Source organism: Schistocerca serialis, chromosome 1 (assembly GCF_023864345.2).
Source record: "Schistocerca serialis cubense isolate TAMUIC-IGC-003099 chromosome 1, iqSchSeri2.2, whole genome shotgun sequence".
NCBI classification, from domain to species: domain Eukaryota; kingdom Metazoa; phylum Arthropoda; class Insecta; order Orthoptera; family Acrididae; genus Schistocerca; species Schistocerca serialis.
Genome location: NC_064638.1, coordinates 617764235 through 617784025, shown reverse-complemented (window position 1 = coordinate 617784025; position 19791 = coordinate 617764235). Strand labels below are relative to the sequence as shown.

The 19791-nt window shown below is 43.6% G+C and overlaps 1 protein-coding gene across 9 annotated transcripts in view; it reads left to right on the top strand.

Annotated features, from left to right (window-relative positions):
* Nucleotides 1-19791, top strand: part of LOC126477859 (histone deacetylase 6) — a 329968-nt gene that overhangs the window by 230879 nt on the left and 79298 nt on the right. For all 9 annotated transcript variants that reach the window (XM_050103654.1, XM_050103653.1, XM_050103652.1 and 6 more), the window contains one exon: nt 5198-5380. In XM_050103654.1, coding sequence (XP_049959611.1) covers nt 5198-5380 — 183 coding nt within the window. The remainder of the gene's footprint in view (nt 1-5197; nt 5381-19791) is intronic.

Sequence of the window (19791 nt, the reverse complement as noted above, 5' to 3'; positions counted from 1 at the left end):
GACAGAGGTAAGCTGTCGATGGCTCCATTATGCTCTGGGGAACAATCACGTGGGCTTTCATGGGTCCAGTGAAGCTTGTTCAAAACACCATTACAGCCATAAGTATAGGACACTGATTGCCGACCACGCACATCAGTTCGTGACGAATGTGTTTCATGATGGCAGTGGCATACTTCAATAGGATAATGTATCATGTCACAAGATGTGATGGAATGGTTTGAGGAACACAGTGAGGAGTTTCAGTTACCGTATTTACTCGAGTCTAAGCCGCACTCAAATCTAAGCCGCACCTAAAAAATGAGACTCGAAATCAAGGGAAAAAAATTTCCCGAATCTAAGCCGCACCTGAAATTTGAGACTCGAAATTCAAGGGGAGATAAAAGTTTTAGGCCGCATCTCCAAATCGAAACAAAAGTTGGTCCACTGTAATACGAGACAATTTAGGTCGAATGAATGACGATACAGCTACAGTAGTTTGGTTCGAGTCGTAAGCTTAGCAGTTAAGCTTTACCAGGTAGCCATTGCTATGCGTCAGGCGCTCCGTCCATATTTGTACGGGTACCCTTCCTTTTTCATGTGCTTCGTCTGGTTTGAATTGATTGCTTATTTTTCTTTGATCTGATAAGCGCAGTTTTCTCTGTGATAGGTGTTTACGTCACTCTACTTACTGTATTCATTACTGTACTGTGTCATGCATTGTTTGTCGTACTCTGATACTGCGTGTTTACGGCCTGTCGCCGATCGCGGCATGGCTTGCTTTTGTGCGGGCTACCGCCACTTAAAAAAAGAGAGAGAGAGGAATCGTCTCATTAGCGAAACAATGGCAAGAGACTGCTACTTGTTGTTACTTGCACTGCTGCTTTCTTTGATAATGATCAACAAGAACCAAGTAATAGACTGCGTATGATAGATGTTCTGAACGGGAGTTTAGCGAAAATTTTTCTCCGTTAGAAAATCTTTGCAGGCGCCTCTTTAGTACATTACATTCTGCACAGAAATTAGAGTCATCTTAGATTTAAAAATCTAGTCAATTGCCTCGCTTCATTTCTGACTGTATCACTGTTTAGCATAAGAATAATACGAATATAAACATGACATGATATGTATATTCTTCCGCGTTTGCTGTTGTCTCACTAGTTTTGTGGTTTATTACGCAGACAGGATTTAAATGAGATAGCAGCAAACACCAAACAATACATGGCAAGATGTTTATATTCGTATTATTCTTATGGTGATGAGAATACTGCATGTGATTCACAATTTATAAAAATTCCTATTAGCAACCATCTCTTCTCACAGATAGGAAAAAATTCAGAACGTAGAGTTGGCCATATTGACAAACATCCTAAACATTCTTGCCAGTCGGGTTTTCGTAGTACATTGAAATGCTGCTACATTCGAAGATGAACAATACGGACTTTGTATTTAAATCGTTGGATAATGTATGAAAATGCAGTGGTCGAAACCCGGCACGGAGAAAAAAAATCTTGTCTTCCACTTTTTTTTTTTAATTTATTTACTGACGCAGAGGTTTTGGCGCCAATATTTATCTTTGTACCTACAAAGCATGCCTGTGTAGCGCTACATATATTCAACGGCAGAACTAAGTTGTGGCGGCACCCACCGACATTTTTAAGAACTTCCGCTTGCTTTGCACTCGATTCTAAGCCGCAGACGGTTTTTTGGATTACAAAAACCGGAAAAAAAGTGCGGCGTAGATTCGAGTAAATACGGTAATGTGCTGGCCCTCCAGCTCGCCAGATTTGAACCTGATCAAACACACCTGGGATGTTATTGAACGTAGCATCAGAGCTCATTGCCACCCTCTCCAGAATTTATGGGAATTAGGTGACTTGTGTGTTCAGACATTGTGCTAACTCCCTCCAGCGACCTTCCAACGCCTCATTGTTTCCATACCACTACATGTTGTTGCTGTTATCAATGCCAAAGGCGGACATGCTGGCTATCAGGTGGTAATAATATTCTCACTCATCACTGCATTTAGCGAGTCATGGAACATATATTGGAAAGACAGACTGGATGTTATTATAGGAGGGGGAGTGTTCATTGCAGTAAACAAAAGTGTTGTCTCTAATGAGTGTGACTGTGGAGTTATATGGAGGTTTGTAACAGGTCTAGGTGAAATCAGTTTAATTGTTGTATGTATTTATCTACTGCTCAATAATACCATGGCAGTTTTAGTGTCACTTAAAGAAAGTGAATTCTCAGTAGTGTGGAAATACCCAGATCATGCAATACTAGTTGGAGGTGACTTCAGTCAACCGCTTATAGGCTGTCAAGTACTTCTGATGTACTTTTGAACATGTTCTCAGAAAACTGTCCTGAGTAGCTAGCTTGGCAGCCTACAAGCAGTGGATATATTTTAAATGACCTTGTCAATAGTGCCAGTGTAGAGACAGGGATTAGTGATCATGATACAATTGTAATGATGATAGTTATTAAAGTTAATAAATCAGCCAAAAAGGCTATGAGAGTAGTTTTGCTAGAAAGAGCAGATAAGCAGATGCAAGAATCCCATTCTGACAATGAATGGAGATTATTTAGTTCCAGTATGATGGAAGTAGAGCAATTATTGGCTAAGTTTAAAAAGATTGTAAATGAAATGTGCTCTGGAGAAATATGTCCCAAGTTTAATAACAGAATTCCGAAAAGACTGTTGCGCTCTTAGTTTAGAATAGAATGTGCAAATGCTGACACATGAAAGTTAGCAGAGATTCGTGCACCTGTAAAAAGGATTATGTGTGAAATATACAACAGCTACCTTCCTCATGCCTTAGCAAAGAATCTAGCAGAGAACCTGAGAAAATTCTGGTTCTACGTAAAATTGCTTAGTGTATCAAAAGACTTCTGTCCAGTCACTCGTTGACCAATCTGTTATGGCAATAGAAGGTAGCAAAAAGAAAGCTAAAGTTTTAAATTTTTCGTTTATTTGACCACCACACGGACTTCCACATGAAGGATGTAGTAATAGGCATCCTTGGTGTAGAAAAGCTACTGAAAGGGTTGAAAACAAATAAGTTGCTAGGTTCAGATGGAATCCTAACTTGGTTTTACTCTGAGTATTCTATAGCATTGTCCCCTCACTTAGCTTGCATTTATCGCGAATCTCCTGCCCACCTGCCCTGTGCAAAGTTCCTCACAACAGGGACAAAGTGCATGTGACTCCAGTATATAAGAAGATTAAAAGAACTGACACACAGAATTACAACCCAATATCCTGAACGTTGATTTGGTGCGGAATTCTTGAACATATTCTCAGTTCGAATATAATAAAGTTCCTTGAGGCAGAAAAGCTTCTGACCACAAACCAGCATGGTTTTAGAAAGCATATAAATGATCAGATGAACAGGGTGAGAAGCAATCTGCTGATAGTGCTGTGTTGTAAGGGAAGGTGTCATTGAGTGACTGTAGGAGGATAAAATACTAGTTGACAAAATTGGTGTGATGAATGGCAGCTAGCTCTAAATGTAGAGAAATGTAAGTTAGTGCAGATGAGTAGGAAAAGTAATTACGCAATGTTCGAATACAGTGTCAGTAGTGTGCTGCTTGACACAGTGAGTCAATTACATATCTAGGTGTAACACTGCGAAGCAATATGAAATGGAACAAACATATAAGAACTGTAGTGGGAAAGGTGAATGATCGGCTTCGTTTTATTGGGAGAGCTTAGGAAAGTGTAGCTCATCTGTAAAAGAGACCACATATAGCTCACTAGTGTGACCCATTGTTGAGTACTGTTAGTGTGTTTGGGATCCCCACCAGGTCAGATTGATGGAAGGCACCGAAACAATTTGGAAGCATTCTGCTGGTTTTGTTACTGGTAAGTTCCATCAACATGCAAGTATTATGTAGATGCTTTGGGAACTTATATGGGAATCCCCGTATGGAAGGTGATGTTCTTTTGGAGGAATGCTATTTAGAAAACTGATTGTAGAACAATCCTACCCCCATTAACGTACATTTCACGTAAGGACTGTGAACATAAGATAAGAGAAATAAGAGCTTTTACAGAGGCATATAGACGGTCAGTTATTCAAAAGAACAGTCACAGTCGCATTATTTATTTTGCCGCCAACTGGTTTCAACCTGTGATGGGGTCATCTTCAGGGCAATTTACACCATTTGGTCGCTCACTGGCCACTTCACCCTGCCTGTGCAAGGTTGGTATGATAGTTACTAACAATGCACAAGCAGGGTGATGACTCCAGCGAGCAAACAAATGGTGTAAATTGTCTGAAGATGACGCAGTCGCAGGTTGAAACTGGTTGGCGGCAAAATAATTAATGCGATTGTGACTGTCATTTGGAATAATTGATTATAAGTAAATTAATTGCTGTTTATCTCCATACAACTATGTTGTTTAAAAATATAGACGGTCGTTTTACCCACGCTCTATTTGCAAGTGGAACAGGTTGGAAAATGACTAGTAGTGGTACAGCATACCCTCCGCCGTAATATGTTGCACCAAGGAAATCGGATCAAGTCATATGCGGCACCAAGTAAATTGGATGAAGATATCTTACGGCTTGAGTTAAGTGGCTCTTCAGTTTCTACAGCTGCCAAATCAATTTCATACTCCTACAGGATTTTGTGTTGAATGTGGTCTATGGTTGACGCTAATGCCTTCAGTGTTTGGCACTTTTTAACGTTGAGACCAAATTTTCTGTACAGTTGGTCCTTAAAAGGGTTCTTGCTGTGCTTAGTCATATCTGATTTGTGTGTGCTCATCTTTTATATGCCAAGAGCTAACTAGGATCATCTGGTGCTGGTATTGTTGTTACTTGTTTAGAACTGACCAAGAGAATGCTGCAGACACTAATAATATTGTCGCCTATCAGATGCTAACTATGAATAAGTATTGGTGAACATATACATATTGAATTTCACATCATCTCTTGTGTCTTCCTTGATGGCTTAGAGGTGTTGAGGTGTGCGAAGAACTTGAGCCCGGCGACTGCATACCAATAATGTTCAAAGCAGTGTGGGTGTTTCATGGTGGCTACAGTGGAGAGGGTTATCATCTGTAAACCTTTGGGGAAAATGATGATAACAGAGGAAGGTGAACTGACTTGCAATTGAATTGATGGTAGTAGCTGCCAGGGTTCCATAATTAAGTGTATGAAATAGTAAAAAGTGTCTTTTATCTTTGGATACTAAAACTGAAATTATTTCGTAGGCTCGTCCTGTGACTGATGAAGAACTAGAGCTATTGCATTCGAGGGATCATATAAAGAAGATGAAAGACATAAAAAACATGAAACTGAATGACATCCTTAAGCTACAGGATGACTTCTCATCAATGTATTTGCACCCAGAAACTTATGAATCAGCAGCAGTTGCAGCTGGATCAGTGCTTGAGGTTAGTATGAATGATTAGTATGATTAACTTGTCCATAGTTTCTTAACATCTCACAATCAACATTTATTGCTGCAGATTAATCACACTTTGTGTGTGTGTGTGTGTGTGTGTGTGTGTGTGTGTGTGTGTGTGTGGTGGGGGTTTCTCATTTGCTGTAATTCGCAGAGAATATGAGGCATGTTTTTTAAGTAAGTACCGTTTTGCCACACCGCGGCCGCAGCGCTGCAGTCGGCATTCTGCGCATGCGCAGTTAAGGTGCCTCCGATAATCATGAGTCCTGCTGACTGTGAAGTACGGGCTGTTACAAGATTTCTTATTGCTAAAGGCCTAAAAGCGACCGATATTCATCATGAGATCTGTGCAGTTTATGGAGAAAACATTATGAGTGATGGAATAGTAAGAAAGTGGGTGAGAACATTTAAAGATGGCTGCACAAATGTGCATGACGAACAACGGAGTGGGCGTCCTTCGGTCGTTAATGAAAGTTTGGTGCAGGAAGTGGACAATAAGGTGAGAGAAAACAGACACTAATGTTTCACGTAGTGTTTTGTATGGCATTGTGACTGGACACTTGAATTACCGAAACTTGTGCGCCGTTGGATACCGAAAATGTTGACAGATGTGCACAAAACCAAACGTTTAGACAGTGCATTGACTTTCCTTGACCGGTACCACAACGACGGTGATGATTTCTTACGCCAAATTGTTACGGGCGATGAAACATGGGTGGCCTATGTCACACCAGAATCAAAGCAACAGTCCATGGAAAGGCAGCATTCAGATTCACCCAGAAAAGTGAAGTTTAAGCAAACAATTTCTGCCCTGAAAATCATGTGCACAGTTGTGTGGGACAGAAAAGGAGTATTGCTTGTGGAATTTCTGCCTCGTAATGAGACAACCAATGCAGCAGCGTACTGTAAGACATTGTACAATCTGCGCCATTCAGTTCAGAACAAAAGACATGGCAAGTTGAGCAAGGGCATCGTTTTGCTAAAAGACAGTGTCCGTCTGCATATGGCGAATCAGACCGAAGATCTCATCATATCTTTTCGATGGGAAACTCTAGAGATCATCCTCCGTACGGCCCCGATGTTGCGCTCAGTGTCTACCATCTGTTCCTGCACTTGAAGAAACACCTGGGCGTTCAGCGTCTTCAAGACGATGATGAAGTCAAAACAATGGTGGTGCAGTGGTTAACAAGTCAGGCGTCAGACTTCTATGAGGAGGGTATTCAAAAACTGGTACGACATTATGACAGGTGCCTCAATATTGATGGAAATTATGTAGAAAAGTAGATTAAGGTACAGGCTTTCATGTAAATAAAAATTATTGAGATATCTTAGCACGTCTTTTTTTAATTTCAAAACAGTACTTACTTCAAAAACAAGTCTCATATTTGTAGCAAAAGTCCACGAGTAGAGTCTTTTGTTAGAATGCCAGATTTAAATGAATATGGATAGATAAAAAATGTACTCACAAAGTGGAGACAGGTGAAAACACACACACACACACACACACACGCACGCACGCACGCACACACACACACACACACACACACACACAAAACGGTTTAACTTTTACAAGCTTTCGGTGTCAGTGGCTCCTTCTGGCATAAGAGTTGAAGGAGAAGGAACAGAGATGAAGGAAAAGGACTGGAGAGGTTTAGGGAAAGGGGTACAGACCAGAAAAGTCGCCTGGAACCCTGAGAACCCTGAGTCATGGGACACTTAACAGACGGGATGAGAGGGAAAGACTGATTGTTAGGGACTGCAATGGACAAGATTTGAAAACCTGAGGGCTTAAAGTTGGAAGACAGGGTAATATGCGAGACAGAGATTACTATTGAAACATCATGCATGAGTTAATAAGAGTGAAAAGCAAAGTGCATTGTGTGTAACCAGTGGGAGGGGGGACAGTGAAAAATAGACAGACCAGAAAATGAAAGATGTAGAAAGCTAAAATGGAGTGGAAAAAAGAGTAGTTACTGTGAAGAAATGCTGAGACGGAAAGCATTAATGTAAATTGAGGCCATGTGGATGGCAAGAACCAAGGATATGCTGTAGTGCTGGGTACCACTTTAGGAGTTCTGAGAACCTGGTGTCTGAGGGAAGAATCCAGATAGCATGTGTGGTAAACAGGCACCAAGGTGATGACTGTCATGTTGTACAGCGCGCTGTGCAACAGGATAATGTGTGTTGCCTGTATACACCCTCTGCTTATGCCCATTCATTCTGACTGTTAAGTGGGTGGTAGTCTTGCTGATGTAAATGGCCGAACAGTGTTTACATAGCAGCTGGTATATGACGTGGGTTCTCCCCTGCGGGTCCGGGGATTAGAATAGGCCCGAGGTATTCCTGCCTGTCGTAAGAGGCGACTAAAAGGAGTCCCACCCCCTCAAGGGGGTCGTTAGCACCTGCGTCCGGAGACGGACGGTTCCACGACCTCTATTTGCGGTCATTTTGCTTTTTCACTTCTCGTTTCTTCCTTCCTTTGGTTGGTTCCTTTCTTTGCTCTTTTCCACCTCACTGTCTTCCTTAGTCTTTCCCTTATCTTCTTCTCCTTGCCTTCTTCTCCTTGCCTTCTCATTGCCTTCTTCTCCTTGCCTTCTCATTGCCTTCTTCTCCTTGTCTTCTCATTGCCTTCTTCTCCTTGTCTTCTCATTGCCTTCTTCACCTTGCCTTCTCTGGTCTCCGCCTCGGCGTTTGAGACAGTCTGTCCTCTCTCTCCCTCTCTCTCTCCTTTTTCCTCTTCTTCCTTCCTCCCTGTGCGTGCCTGAAGGCCGACCCATGCGTTCGCACGCGTAGCCGGTGACGGGGTAACGCGTAATTCCCCGCCCTGGGTAGACATGTAAGGCACGCGCGTACCCCCTGGTAAAGGCCAGGCCCAGGGAGGGGTGATTGCCTGAGCTGATACCTTCTGACCATGCCGATTGGTCCCTCCGTCTGTTTCTCGGGAGGTGTGACCTGAGGTGTAAACATTCACCTAAGGCGGGAGTGCCCTCTGAGAGGGTCCCCACAAGGAAGGAGCGCGCCATCGGAGACGCTGGCAATCATAGGGGATTCCTCCGCAAAGGATTTCACTCCATCTGTCTCGACTTCTGCCCAAACACGGAAATGTGACCAGCCACCAGTGACAAAAGTACTACCGCCTGCCCCACAGTTCCTCGTCGTTTCTCGATCTGAGGACGGAAAGGATTTTTCCTCTGTCAACCCTTTCGTTATCCAGAAGGGTGTAGATGCCATAGCCGGATCTGTCAAATCTTGTACCAGGTTGCGTAACGGTACCTTATTACTAGAAACTGAGAGCACCTTTCAGGCACAAAAACTGCTTCGGGCCACACTCCTGTACACGTTCCCTGTGCGGGTGGAGGCTCACCGAACTTTGAATTCGTCTCGTGGTGTGGTCTATACTAGCTCCCTCGACGGATTGACTGACGAGGAGATTCAATCATTCCTCGCTGAGCAGGGCGTGACGGCTGTCCATAGGGTCATGAAAAAGGTCAACAATGACCTTGTACCGACCCGGACACTTTTCTTGACCTTCGATAGTGTTAAGCTGCCATCGCGCATCAAGGCGGGCTACGAGGTAATTTCTGTTCGCCCCTATGTCCCGACACCTACTCGCTGCTACCAGTGTCAGCGTTTCAATCACACTCGACAGTCTTGTTCCAATGCGGCTAAATGTGTCACTTGTGGCAGGGATGCCCATGAGGGTGACTGTCCACCTCCGTCTCCTCGTTGTGTGAACTGTCAGGGTGACCATGCCGCATCCTCCCGTGACTGTCCTGTCTATAAGGAAGAACGCTGTATCCAAGAAATTTGGGTCAAAGAGAAAGTGTCCACCTCGGCTGCTCGCAAGCTATTGGCTAGTAGGAAGCCCACGCTGCTCCCAGCGGGGAAATACAGTACTGTCCTCGCCTCTCCTCGGACTACCAGGGAGGTGCAACCCAGACATGCGATCTGACCTTCAGCACCACGGTTGTCCGTTCGGCCAGTGCTAAGATCGCCCGGTCGACGTCTCCTCTTCCTCCCGTCACCCCTCAGACACAAGCACCTTCATCAGCTTCTACCAAGACGAAGACCCAGAAGTCAGATGCACGAGCCTTCAAGAAGGAACCGTCCCGTGCAGACTTCCTACGTACCTCGACCTCCCAGCCGTCGACCGATAGTTCCACCAAAAATCCTTCCAAGATGGCTCATAGGAAGCACAGTTCTCCTTCTCCGCCACGGCGCATTTCCTCTCCTGCGCCACCCAGCGGTTGCCGCCCCAGGCCATCATCCGTTTCGCCTAGCCGCACCGCTGGTAGCCGAACATCTGGCCGTTCACCGGCGGAGGAAGCTCCCCCTCCCGGCCATCTTCCCAAGATGGCCGATGAGCCTATAGACCCAATGGACGATGACTGTCCGCCTACTGATAGCGGCGGCAGTGCTCGCTCGAAGCCAGGCCCTCAGCGGCCTTCGAGGTGACCCCTTCTTTCATCTTCCTTTTCTTCTTACGATGGCACTTATTCACTGGAATATTCGCAGCATTCGCTCCAACCGAGAGGACTTGAAGTTGCTGCTCCGCTTGCACCGTCCGCTCGTCGTAGCCCTCCAGGAAACGAAGCTACGCCCATGCGATCAAATTGCCTTGGCACACTACACCTCTGTGCGTTTTGACCTACCCCCTGTGGTAGGTATCCCGGCTCATGGAGGGGTTATGTTGCTGGTCCGGGATGATATTTACTATGATCCGATCACGTTGCACACCGGCCTGCAGGCAGTTGCCATCCGCATTACTCTCCCCACTTTTACATTTTCCATTTGTACCGTTTACACTCCATCGTCATCTGCCGTTACCAGGGCAGACATGATGCAACTTATTGCTCAGTTACCTGCACCATTTTTGTTAACTGGAGACTTCAATGCCCACCATCCCCTTTGGGGCTCTCCAGCATCCTGCCCGAGGGGCTCCCTGTTAGCAGACCTTTGCAACCAGCTCAATCTTGTCTGCCTCAATACTGGCGCCCCTACGTTTCTTTCGGACACATCTCACACCTATTCCCATTTAGACCTCTCTATATGTACTCCCCAACTTACACGCCGGTTTGAGTGGTATGCACTTTCTGATACATATTCGAGCGACCACTTCCCGTGTGTTATCCATCTCCTGCAGCATACCCCCTCTCCGTGCTCCTCTAGTTGGACCATCTCCAAGGCAGACTGGGGGCTCTTCTCTTCCAGGGCGACCTTTCAGGATCAAACCGTCACAAGCTGCGATCGTCAGGTCGCACACCTCACGGAAGTCATTCTCGCTGCTGCTGAATATTCCATCCCTCACCCTACTTCTTCTCCACGTCGCGTACCGGTCCCCTGGTGGACTGCGGCATGTCGAGACGCTTTACGTGCTCGTCGACGTGCTTTACGCACCTTTAAACGCCACCCTACAGTGGCGAATTGTATCAATTATAAACGATTACGTGCTCAGTGTCGTCATATTATTAAAGAAAGCAAGAAAGCCAGCTGGGCTGCTTTCACAAGCACCTTCAACAGTTTTACTCCTTCTTCTGTTGTCTGGGATAGCCTGCGCCGGCTATCTGGCACTAAGGTCCACTCACCAGTTTCTGGCTTGACGGTCGCGAATGACGTCCTTGTGTCCCCTGAGGATGTCTCCAATGCCTTTGGCCGCTTTTTCGCCGAGGTTTCTAGCTCCGCTCATTACCACCCTGCCTTCTTCCCCCGCAAACAGGCAGAGGAGGCTAGGCCACCTAACTTCCGCTCCTCGAATCGTGAAAGTTATAATGCCCCATTCACCATGCGGGAACTCGAAAACGCACTTGGCCGATCACGGTCCTCCGCTCCAGGGCCTGATTCTATTCATATTCAGATGCTGAAGAACCTTTCTCCTGCGGGTAAAGGTTTTCTTCTTCGTACTTACAATCGCATCTGGACTGAGGGACATGTTCCCGCATGCTGGCGCGAGTCTATTGTTGTCCCGATTCCTAAGCCGGGGACGGACAAGCACTTGCCTTCCAGTTATCGACCCATCTTGCTTACCAGCTGTGTCTGTAAAGTGATGGAGCGAATGGTTAACGCTCGATTGGTTTGGCTGCTCGAGTCTCGACGCCTACTTACCAATGTACAATGTGGATTTCGTAGGCGCCGCTCTGCTGTTGACCATCTGGTTACCTTGTCGACCTTCATTATGAATAACTTCTTGCGGAAGCGCCCGACCGCGGCTGTGTTCTTTGATTTGGAGAAGGCTTACGACACCTGTAGGAGGGCGGGCATTCTCCGCACCATGCATACATGGGGCCTTCGTGGTCGCCTCCCTCTTTTTATTCGTTCTTTTTTAATGGATCGACAGTTCAGGCTACGTGTGGGTTCTGTCCTGTCAGACACCTTTTGCCAGGAGAATGGGGTGCCACAGGGCTCAGTTTTGAGCGTCGATCTCTTCGCCATCGCGATCAATCCAATAATGGATTGCCTCCCAGCTGATGTATCAGGCTCCCTTTTCGTGGACGATTTTACCATCTATTGCAGCGCGCAGTGTACACATGTCCTGGAGCGCTGTCTTCAGCGTTCTCTTGTGACCGTCTTTACTCCTGGAGTGTCGCCAATGGCTTCCGTTTTTCTGCCGAGAAGACGGTCTGTATTAACTTCTGGCGCTACAAAGAGTTTCTCCCACCGTCCTTACGACTCGGTCCCGTTGCTCTCCCAATCGTGGAGACAACAAAATTTTTAGGTCTTACATTTGACAGGAAACTTAGCTGGTCTCCACATGTGTCTTATTTGGCTGCCCGTTGTACCCGTTCTTTAAATGTCCTCCGTGTTCTCAGTGGCATGTCGTGGGGAGCGGATCGAACCGTCCTGCTTCGTCTATATCGGTCGATCGTCCGCTCCAAGCTGGATTATGGGAGCTTCGTCTACTCCTCTGCACGGCCATCCATCTTACGCCGCCTCAACTCCATACAACATCGGGGTTTACGACTTGCGATCGGAGCGTTTTATACTAGTCCCGTAGAGAGTCTTCATGCTGACGCTGGCGAATTGCCACTCGCCTACCGGCGCAATATACTGCTTTGTCGGTATGCCTGTCGGCTACTGTCAATGCCCGACCACCCGTCTTATCGTTCCTTTTTTGACGACTCTCTCGACCGTCAATACGGGTTGTATGTCTCTGCCCTGCTACCCCCTGGAGTTGGCTTTCGTCGCCTCCTTCAACACCTTAATTTTTCACTCCCTGCAACCTTTCGGGTGGGCGAGAGCCACACGCCACCTTGGCTCCAGGCTCAGGTCTGCGTTCGCCTTGACCTCAGCTCGCTCCCAAAAGAGGTTACCCCCGGTTCGGTCTACCACTCCCGTTTTCTTGAACTTCGTTCAAAGTTCATCAATATGACCTTCATTTATACAGATGGCTCAAAGACCAATGACGGGGTCGGGTGTTCTTTTATTGTCGGGGCACAAAGTTTCAAATACCGGCTCCATGGCCATTGTTCGGTCTTCACAGCTGAGCTCTTTGCCCTCTACCAGGCTGTTCTTTACATCTGCCGCCACCGACATTCTGCTTATGTCATCTGCTCCGATTCCCTGAGCGCCATCCAGAGCCTCAGTGATCCGTATCCGGTTCACCCTTTCGTGCACCGGATCCAACGCTCTCTTCAGCAGCTGGTGGACGTCATTTCTCCGGTTAGCTTTATATGGGTCCCTGGCCATGTCGGTATCCCTGGGAATGAAGCTGCAGATGCCGCGGCCAAGGCTGCGGTCCTCCAGCCTCGGACAGCTTTTTGTTGTGTCCCTTCATCAGACTGTAGCAGGGTCATTTGTCGGCGCATTTTATCGCTGTGGCATGCCGATTGGGCTGCACTTACAGACAACAAGCTTCGGGCCTTGAAACCTCTTCCCGCGGCTTGGACGTCCTCCTCCCGCCTTTCTCGGCGGGAGGAGGTCGTTTTGGCTCGGTTAAGAATTGGACACTGCCGGTTCAGCCATCGCCATCTGCTGACAGCTGCGCCGGCGCCGTTCTGCCCATGTGGGCAATTGCTGACGGTCCGCCACATTTTAATGTCCTGTCCGGATTTTAACACACTGCGTCTAGATCTTAACCTGCCATGTACTTTAGATGCCATTTTAGCGGATGACCCATGAGCAGCTGCTCGTGTTCTTCGTTTTATCAATTTGACAAACCTCTCTAAAGACATTTGATGATGCTGTTTTTTAATCCTATGCCTGTCAGTCTGTCTTTTATCGTGTTTTCCCTTTTAGTTGTTGTTTTAAACTTGTGCCTGCGGTCCATTCTTAACGTAGTCAGGGCGCTAATGACCATTGAAGTTGTGCGCCACAAAAAAAAAAAAAAAAAAAAAAAAAAAAAAAAAAAAAAAAAAAAAAAAATAATAATAATAATAATAATAATAATAATAATAATAATAATATGACGTGGGTTGTTTCATAGGTGGCTCTCCCTTTGATAGTATATGTTTTGCGATTTACAGGGCTGGAATAGGTGGTGGTAGGAGGGTGCTTAGGACAAGTCTTGCAGTGGGGATGGTCACAGGGGTAGGAGCTATAGGGTAGGGATACAGATGCAGAAGCAGCATAGGGTCTGACAAGGATATTGCGGAGATTGGGAGGGCAATGAAATCTGTTCTAGGTGTGGTGGACAAAATCTGAGACAGAATGGATCTCATTTCAGGACATGATTTTAGGAAGTCATGGCCTTATCGAAGTAGCTGATAATACATTCAAGGTGACAAGTGGTGTACTCCAAAGTTGTTTTTTTGGAGGGATTAGCGGTACCAGGATTTGATGTGATGGCCTGGGATAATTACATACAGTGAAGGCTAAAGTGAGAATGGTGGTATATTGCTGTAAAGTCTGCATCTGAACAAATAGGTTTGCCTTGAATGTCGGGGCTAAATGGGTGGGAACATTTGACATGGAAAGGATAGCAACTGTCAAAATATAAGTACTGTTGTTTCTTAGCGGATCAAAGTGTGTAGCTGGGCTTTGGTGAGAATGTGATCAACATGCTGGAAAGTGGCACAGGATTTGGAATATAACCATATGAAGTTTAATTTGGAGAAGTTCTTTAGAGATTCCAGGAATGTTAACAGCTCAGCCCCACCATCAGTTCATACGGCAAAGATGTCATCAGTGTATCTAAACCAAACCAGGGTTTTAAGGCCCATGGAGCCCAGTAAAGCCTCCTCCAAGTTACCCATGAAAAGGTTGGGATAAGGAGGAGCCGTCCTGGTTCCCATTGCTGTACTGCTGATCTGTTTGTATATTTGTTTGTATGTCTGCCCCTCAAAGGTGAGGTAATTGTTGGTGAGTATAGAGTTGATTAAGGTGAGCAAGAAGGGTGTCACAGGTTTGGAATCAGGTGGGTGTTGACTGAGGAAATGTTCAGCAGCAGACCGACCATGTATGTGGGATATATTACCCTGCCTTCCATGTTTAAACTCTCTGGTTTTCAAATCTTGTCTGCTGCAGTCCCCAGCAATCAGTCTTTCCTTCTCATTCTGTCGAGTAAGTCTCCCCTGACCTGAACTTCTGGGTGACTTTTTGAACTAAAACTCTCCAGTCATTTTCCTTCACCTGTCCTCCTTCCCATTCAGCTCTTCTGCCAGGAGTAGGAGCCACTGGCTCTGAAAGCTTGTAAAAGTTAAACCCTTTTGTGTGTGTGTTCCCCTGCCACTGTTTGGTGAGTAGATTTTCATATATATCCATTTACAATATATTGTCAATAACTGATTATTTTCGTTGTTAGATTTAAATCTATGTTTCATACATTTACCAATATTGCATCAGATGGTTATTTTTTGGTTGATCAAATTCCTGTTAGTTTTAGTGTCCTTGTTAAGCATAAAATTCCTTATGCAGTTAAGTGGAACACAATTGCTCTTTAAAGGTAGTAGTTTGATGGTATGCATTGCATTGGTGTCTTCTATGAAAGTGGTCCATTTTGGGTTCATAATAGATCCCCTTGGAGTCCAGGTGGTGTCGCACAGATTATTCTTGTTTCGAGATATGTACTGGCTTACTAGGATTGTTGTACAAAATTCAGCTTACTGTCTGTGTCACTTTCTTATGATATATATTATAAAAATAGTTTTTTTAAACATTCAGATTAACAAGTCCAATAAATTTTATCCAATTACAGAACTAATGATTATTTGTGATATATTCAGGTAAAGTATTTTATGTACTATGAAAATACAATATTGTATTTACATAATTTTTGTTACTCATCTTCAGTACCATCTTTTCCATTCTGTGGGCATTGTCTTCAGCATTGCGAAAAGACAAAAGACTCTGAAAGTTATGGTGATGAACTTTTGGAATGAAGGGCAAAAGTTCTTCCATGTCGTCCTACTTTCTTTTTTACCACCTGTGGACTTGTGTACAGCTTTCCCTGAGGTATGTTACTCAGAGAAACTGTGGATCCTTTTTTTAAATTCTGGCTTTAAGCCCAACTTGTGAAATCCCTTGTCCATTGAAAGAATTTCCTCGAAAAATAGTGTAAATGGATCACTCTTTTGATACATAATCCATTGCATCTTTAGCTACGACACTGGATGCTTTTAATTGTCAGTCTTCCATTTGATTATTGAACGGAAGTTTTCCACAGACAAGATTCCATTGTTTGTCTTTACAGTGACATGAAAGAGATCTTATTTTCCCCTTGAGTTGGCAGTAAAATAGTACCAAGCATTGGGACAAAATGTACCATTGTCTTGCTGCAGTTTTCTATTGAGCCAAAATCACCATTGTTGGGGAGTTAGAACGAGTCACTTTTCATGAGCCTTTCATCTACTATTTCAGTGTTATTCTTTTCACTTAAAACTAGTTTCATTTAATGTCATGGCTAATTTCAAATTCCTGTCATGCTCTGTACATTTATTTATTTCTTTATTTTATTTTGTGTGTCAAGGACACAAAATAATTGCACTGCTGGTAAAGCATTAATGATATACAGAGGTTAATTACATACAAAGTATCCAATTCAGGGAAAATTCAATAAAGTAAAGACAGAGAATAATAACAATAAAAATGCAAAAGTGGGAGGGGGGGAAATAACATGGTAATTCTCTTCATATTCTGTGATTAGTGAAGTATTTGGCAGCATGACTTCTGTTTTGTAGCTGCAGCAAGATCACCAGTACGACAGACGTTGTTGGTTTTGTTGGTCACCACATTGGAACATTTCATCACAAGTGCTGAAGTCCCTTTTTCTGAGATTGACTTTGCATAGTGACACCTCCATTCTCAGTCTGTTCAGTGTCTTCCATGTCCAATAGTTCCTCTTCATCATTTGTTCAGTTGGCCTCAAGCAAACAATCTTGGCAAAGAATGAAATTTTCACTCTGGAGCAGAGCATGCACTGATATGAAACTTCCTAGCCGAGTCAAACTGTGTTCTGGACCGAGACTTGAATCCGGGACTTTTTTCTTTCGCGGGCAAGTGCTCTACCGACTGAGCAATCCAAGCACGACTCACGACCCCTTCTTTACTTCCACCAATTTTACTTGCCAAAGTTCCACTTGATGAGTTCCAGGTGATGAAAGAATTGTTGCAGATGTCAGCCCCTGAAGTTTTATCTTCATCTAAGTCTTGGTCATTGAGGCTTGTGTCCAAACAACTGATGTATGGGATCAGTTTCCTGTTCCGCCTTCCCCACTTTTGCAGCTGATTTCCTATAAATAATTGGTGGTGCTATATTCAGAATTTGGTACAGTGTGCTGACAGGAATTGGTCGTAGACAGCTTATCATAGTGCATCCAATCTCATTCAAAACTGTATTAACTTGTTTGGCATTTACAGTATTTTGCGAGACCGGTGCAGAATATTCCACTATGGAAAAACGTAGTGCCAGGGTATATGTTTGAAGCACTTCTGGTTGAACACCCCAAGTTGTTCCTGTAAGTTTACCGATGATGATGATCCGTGCAGATACTTTGAGCTTTACTATTTCAGATGTGGCTTTGAATGTAAGGGAGTGCTCATTCTTTGCTCCATGGTATTTGGGATTGTCAGAAAGGTATAGTCGTTGTCCTCTCCAAATGATGATAAGTTTTCTTTTAGCTTCTGTATTTCCTAAACTTTCATCAGTGTACATGACAGCATGTCTTGTGAACCGTGCTTATGTCTCAGTGTGTTTGACCAAGGGACCAACAATTTCTTGGGAACCTCGAGATCCAGTCTCCTCATCCCAGCAGTACACGAATTCTAATTTTGATGACAGGTCGTGACAACCAAATTGTAAATATATAAAGAGCTTTTTGTGCCTTGTAAAGATGCAATCCACAGTCTTGTTGAAGCTATGCCTTTTCCTTTTCATCTGTTGAATGCTTGCATTTATTTACAAAGTATCACATTGTGCACAGGTGTCCTTGTGAGGAGCATGGAAATGCAAGTTGAATTCTTTGTTGAAAGTTCTACAGTAAATGTTTTCTTCAACTGCGTTTTTTCTTAGACTTTGTTTTTTGTACAAATTATCGAGCAGTCGGATATTCATATTTTCTGATAAATATCTTCTGCTTGGGTTGTGGGATCTTGCATGGTGTGATTGATAAGAGGGGAACAGTGCTATGAAGTCACCTATTATCATCATTTTTTCTTCTGGGTTTTTGTTACCAGGAACATTCTTACTTTGTCTTCACCTGGTGACTTTGCGTGTACTATCTTTTTCACGACTTTGGTCATTTACCATCACAGATTTTTAATGTTTCCTGGAAATATTTTTTGCATGCTGTTTCACTTCATCTATCAGTGGTTCCATGAAAAATGTTAGTTGCAGTTTTTTTAAATTTTTACTGCCTTTTGTTGGTTGATGACATAGTGGAATTTCCTTTTTTCCCCCCAGGCCATATAATAGTGTGTAATAATAGGCTGTTTTCCAATGTGAAAAATATGGTTCAGATCATTGTTATTCTGATTGATTATAACACTCAGATAGCATCTATAGTTAATATCCTCACAAGATATCTGTTATTCTTACATAACTAAAGCTTAAAAAATCATTAAATATCAAGATTTTGTCATATGATAGAAAATGCTCTGTTGTTGGCTGAAGCTCTGATGTCATCACAGACTAGGTGTGAGACGAAGCTATAATGTGTTATATGAGTGATAGCTAAAGTTATAAGGTTTTTTTATATACTTCTTCTGCAAACGTTTTAGCTATTTAGGGATGGAAATCTCAACTTTTAAGTAACAATAGAAAGGAATTTTGTGAACACCGATTGTTGAAACCTTACGAAAGTTTATGCATTTATACTCGCCCCATTTAGAACAGCGATATGTGCAGTGACGGGCATTCTTTTCCCTGCTCACATTAACGTCATTAAACTCACCCAAAACTAAGGAATCATAGAATTTTAGCAAATGGATCTGTGTTTTATAACTAGATCATCGGCTATCAGTCATGAGCTACAACCTAAAGCACTATAAAATTATTATTCTCAAATCTTAGCACTGATTTTCTGTATGGAAGGCATTTGGCAGAAACGATAAACGCTTGGTGGCGCAATGGATAGCTCATCTGACTGTGGATGAAAAGGCCACAAGCTTTAAGCCTGGAAGGGTCATATATTTTTAAAGTTTTACACAAAATATGAAAATAGCATTAGCAAGAACTGATTGTAACAATTATTTAGATGGTGGATGTATTATATATGGCTTCACATTAATCTTAGTCTGAGAAATGGACAACAAAGGATAAATTCATTTACTTTGTGAACAAACAAATCACTTTTTTGGAAAGCATTGCTAGTAGTGAAGGTATCACCATACGTCCACAGTACAATGAGGTGTAGGACAATGAGACTTTCTATATGGGGAGATATAAAGCGTTTACAACATCCAGGTAACACAAGTATAAGAGTTGTCTGAGGCAGACGTACTTCATCTTTATGTAAGGTGATTAAACCGAAGGTTTAATAAATATGGGTCCTAGCTCGACAGTACAAAGGTTTTTATTTAAAAAAAAAAAAAAAAAAAACTGCACCATTTCAGCTGTCAGCAGTTAGATGTCTCTATCAACCTGTACAGTTTCTAAGTGAGGTAGGAATGGCACAGTTTGAAATGTTAACAAATGCCAGTTATTGAACAAGATCTCTGTCCTATTAACAACAAGAAGAAGAAGTGGCATTATACCACTTGTGCTGTAATGGACTCAGTTATTGAACAAGTTGTTAGGAGGAGGAGGAGGAGAAATGCCATTTGTTAGGCTCATCTTGTAACACTAATAGGATGTATCAAAAGTTCCATTATTCTTGATTACTGTATTTTTCTAACACAAAATGTCAGTCAGAATAGTTGTCTTTGGTTCTCCAGTCGATATTTGTCTGATGATTTTTCTTGCATTTTGTCAGCTCAAGTGGCTGGTATTGTTGAAGCTTCACCATCCATTGCTGGTGGCAGACTGAGTTG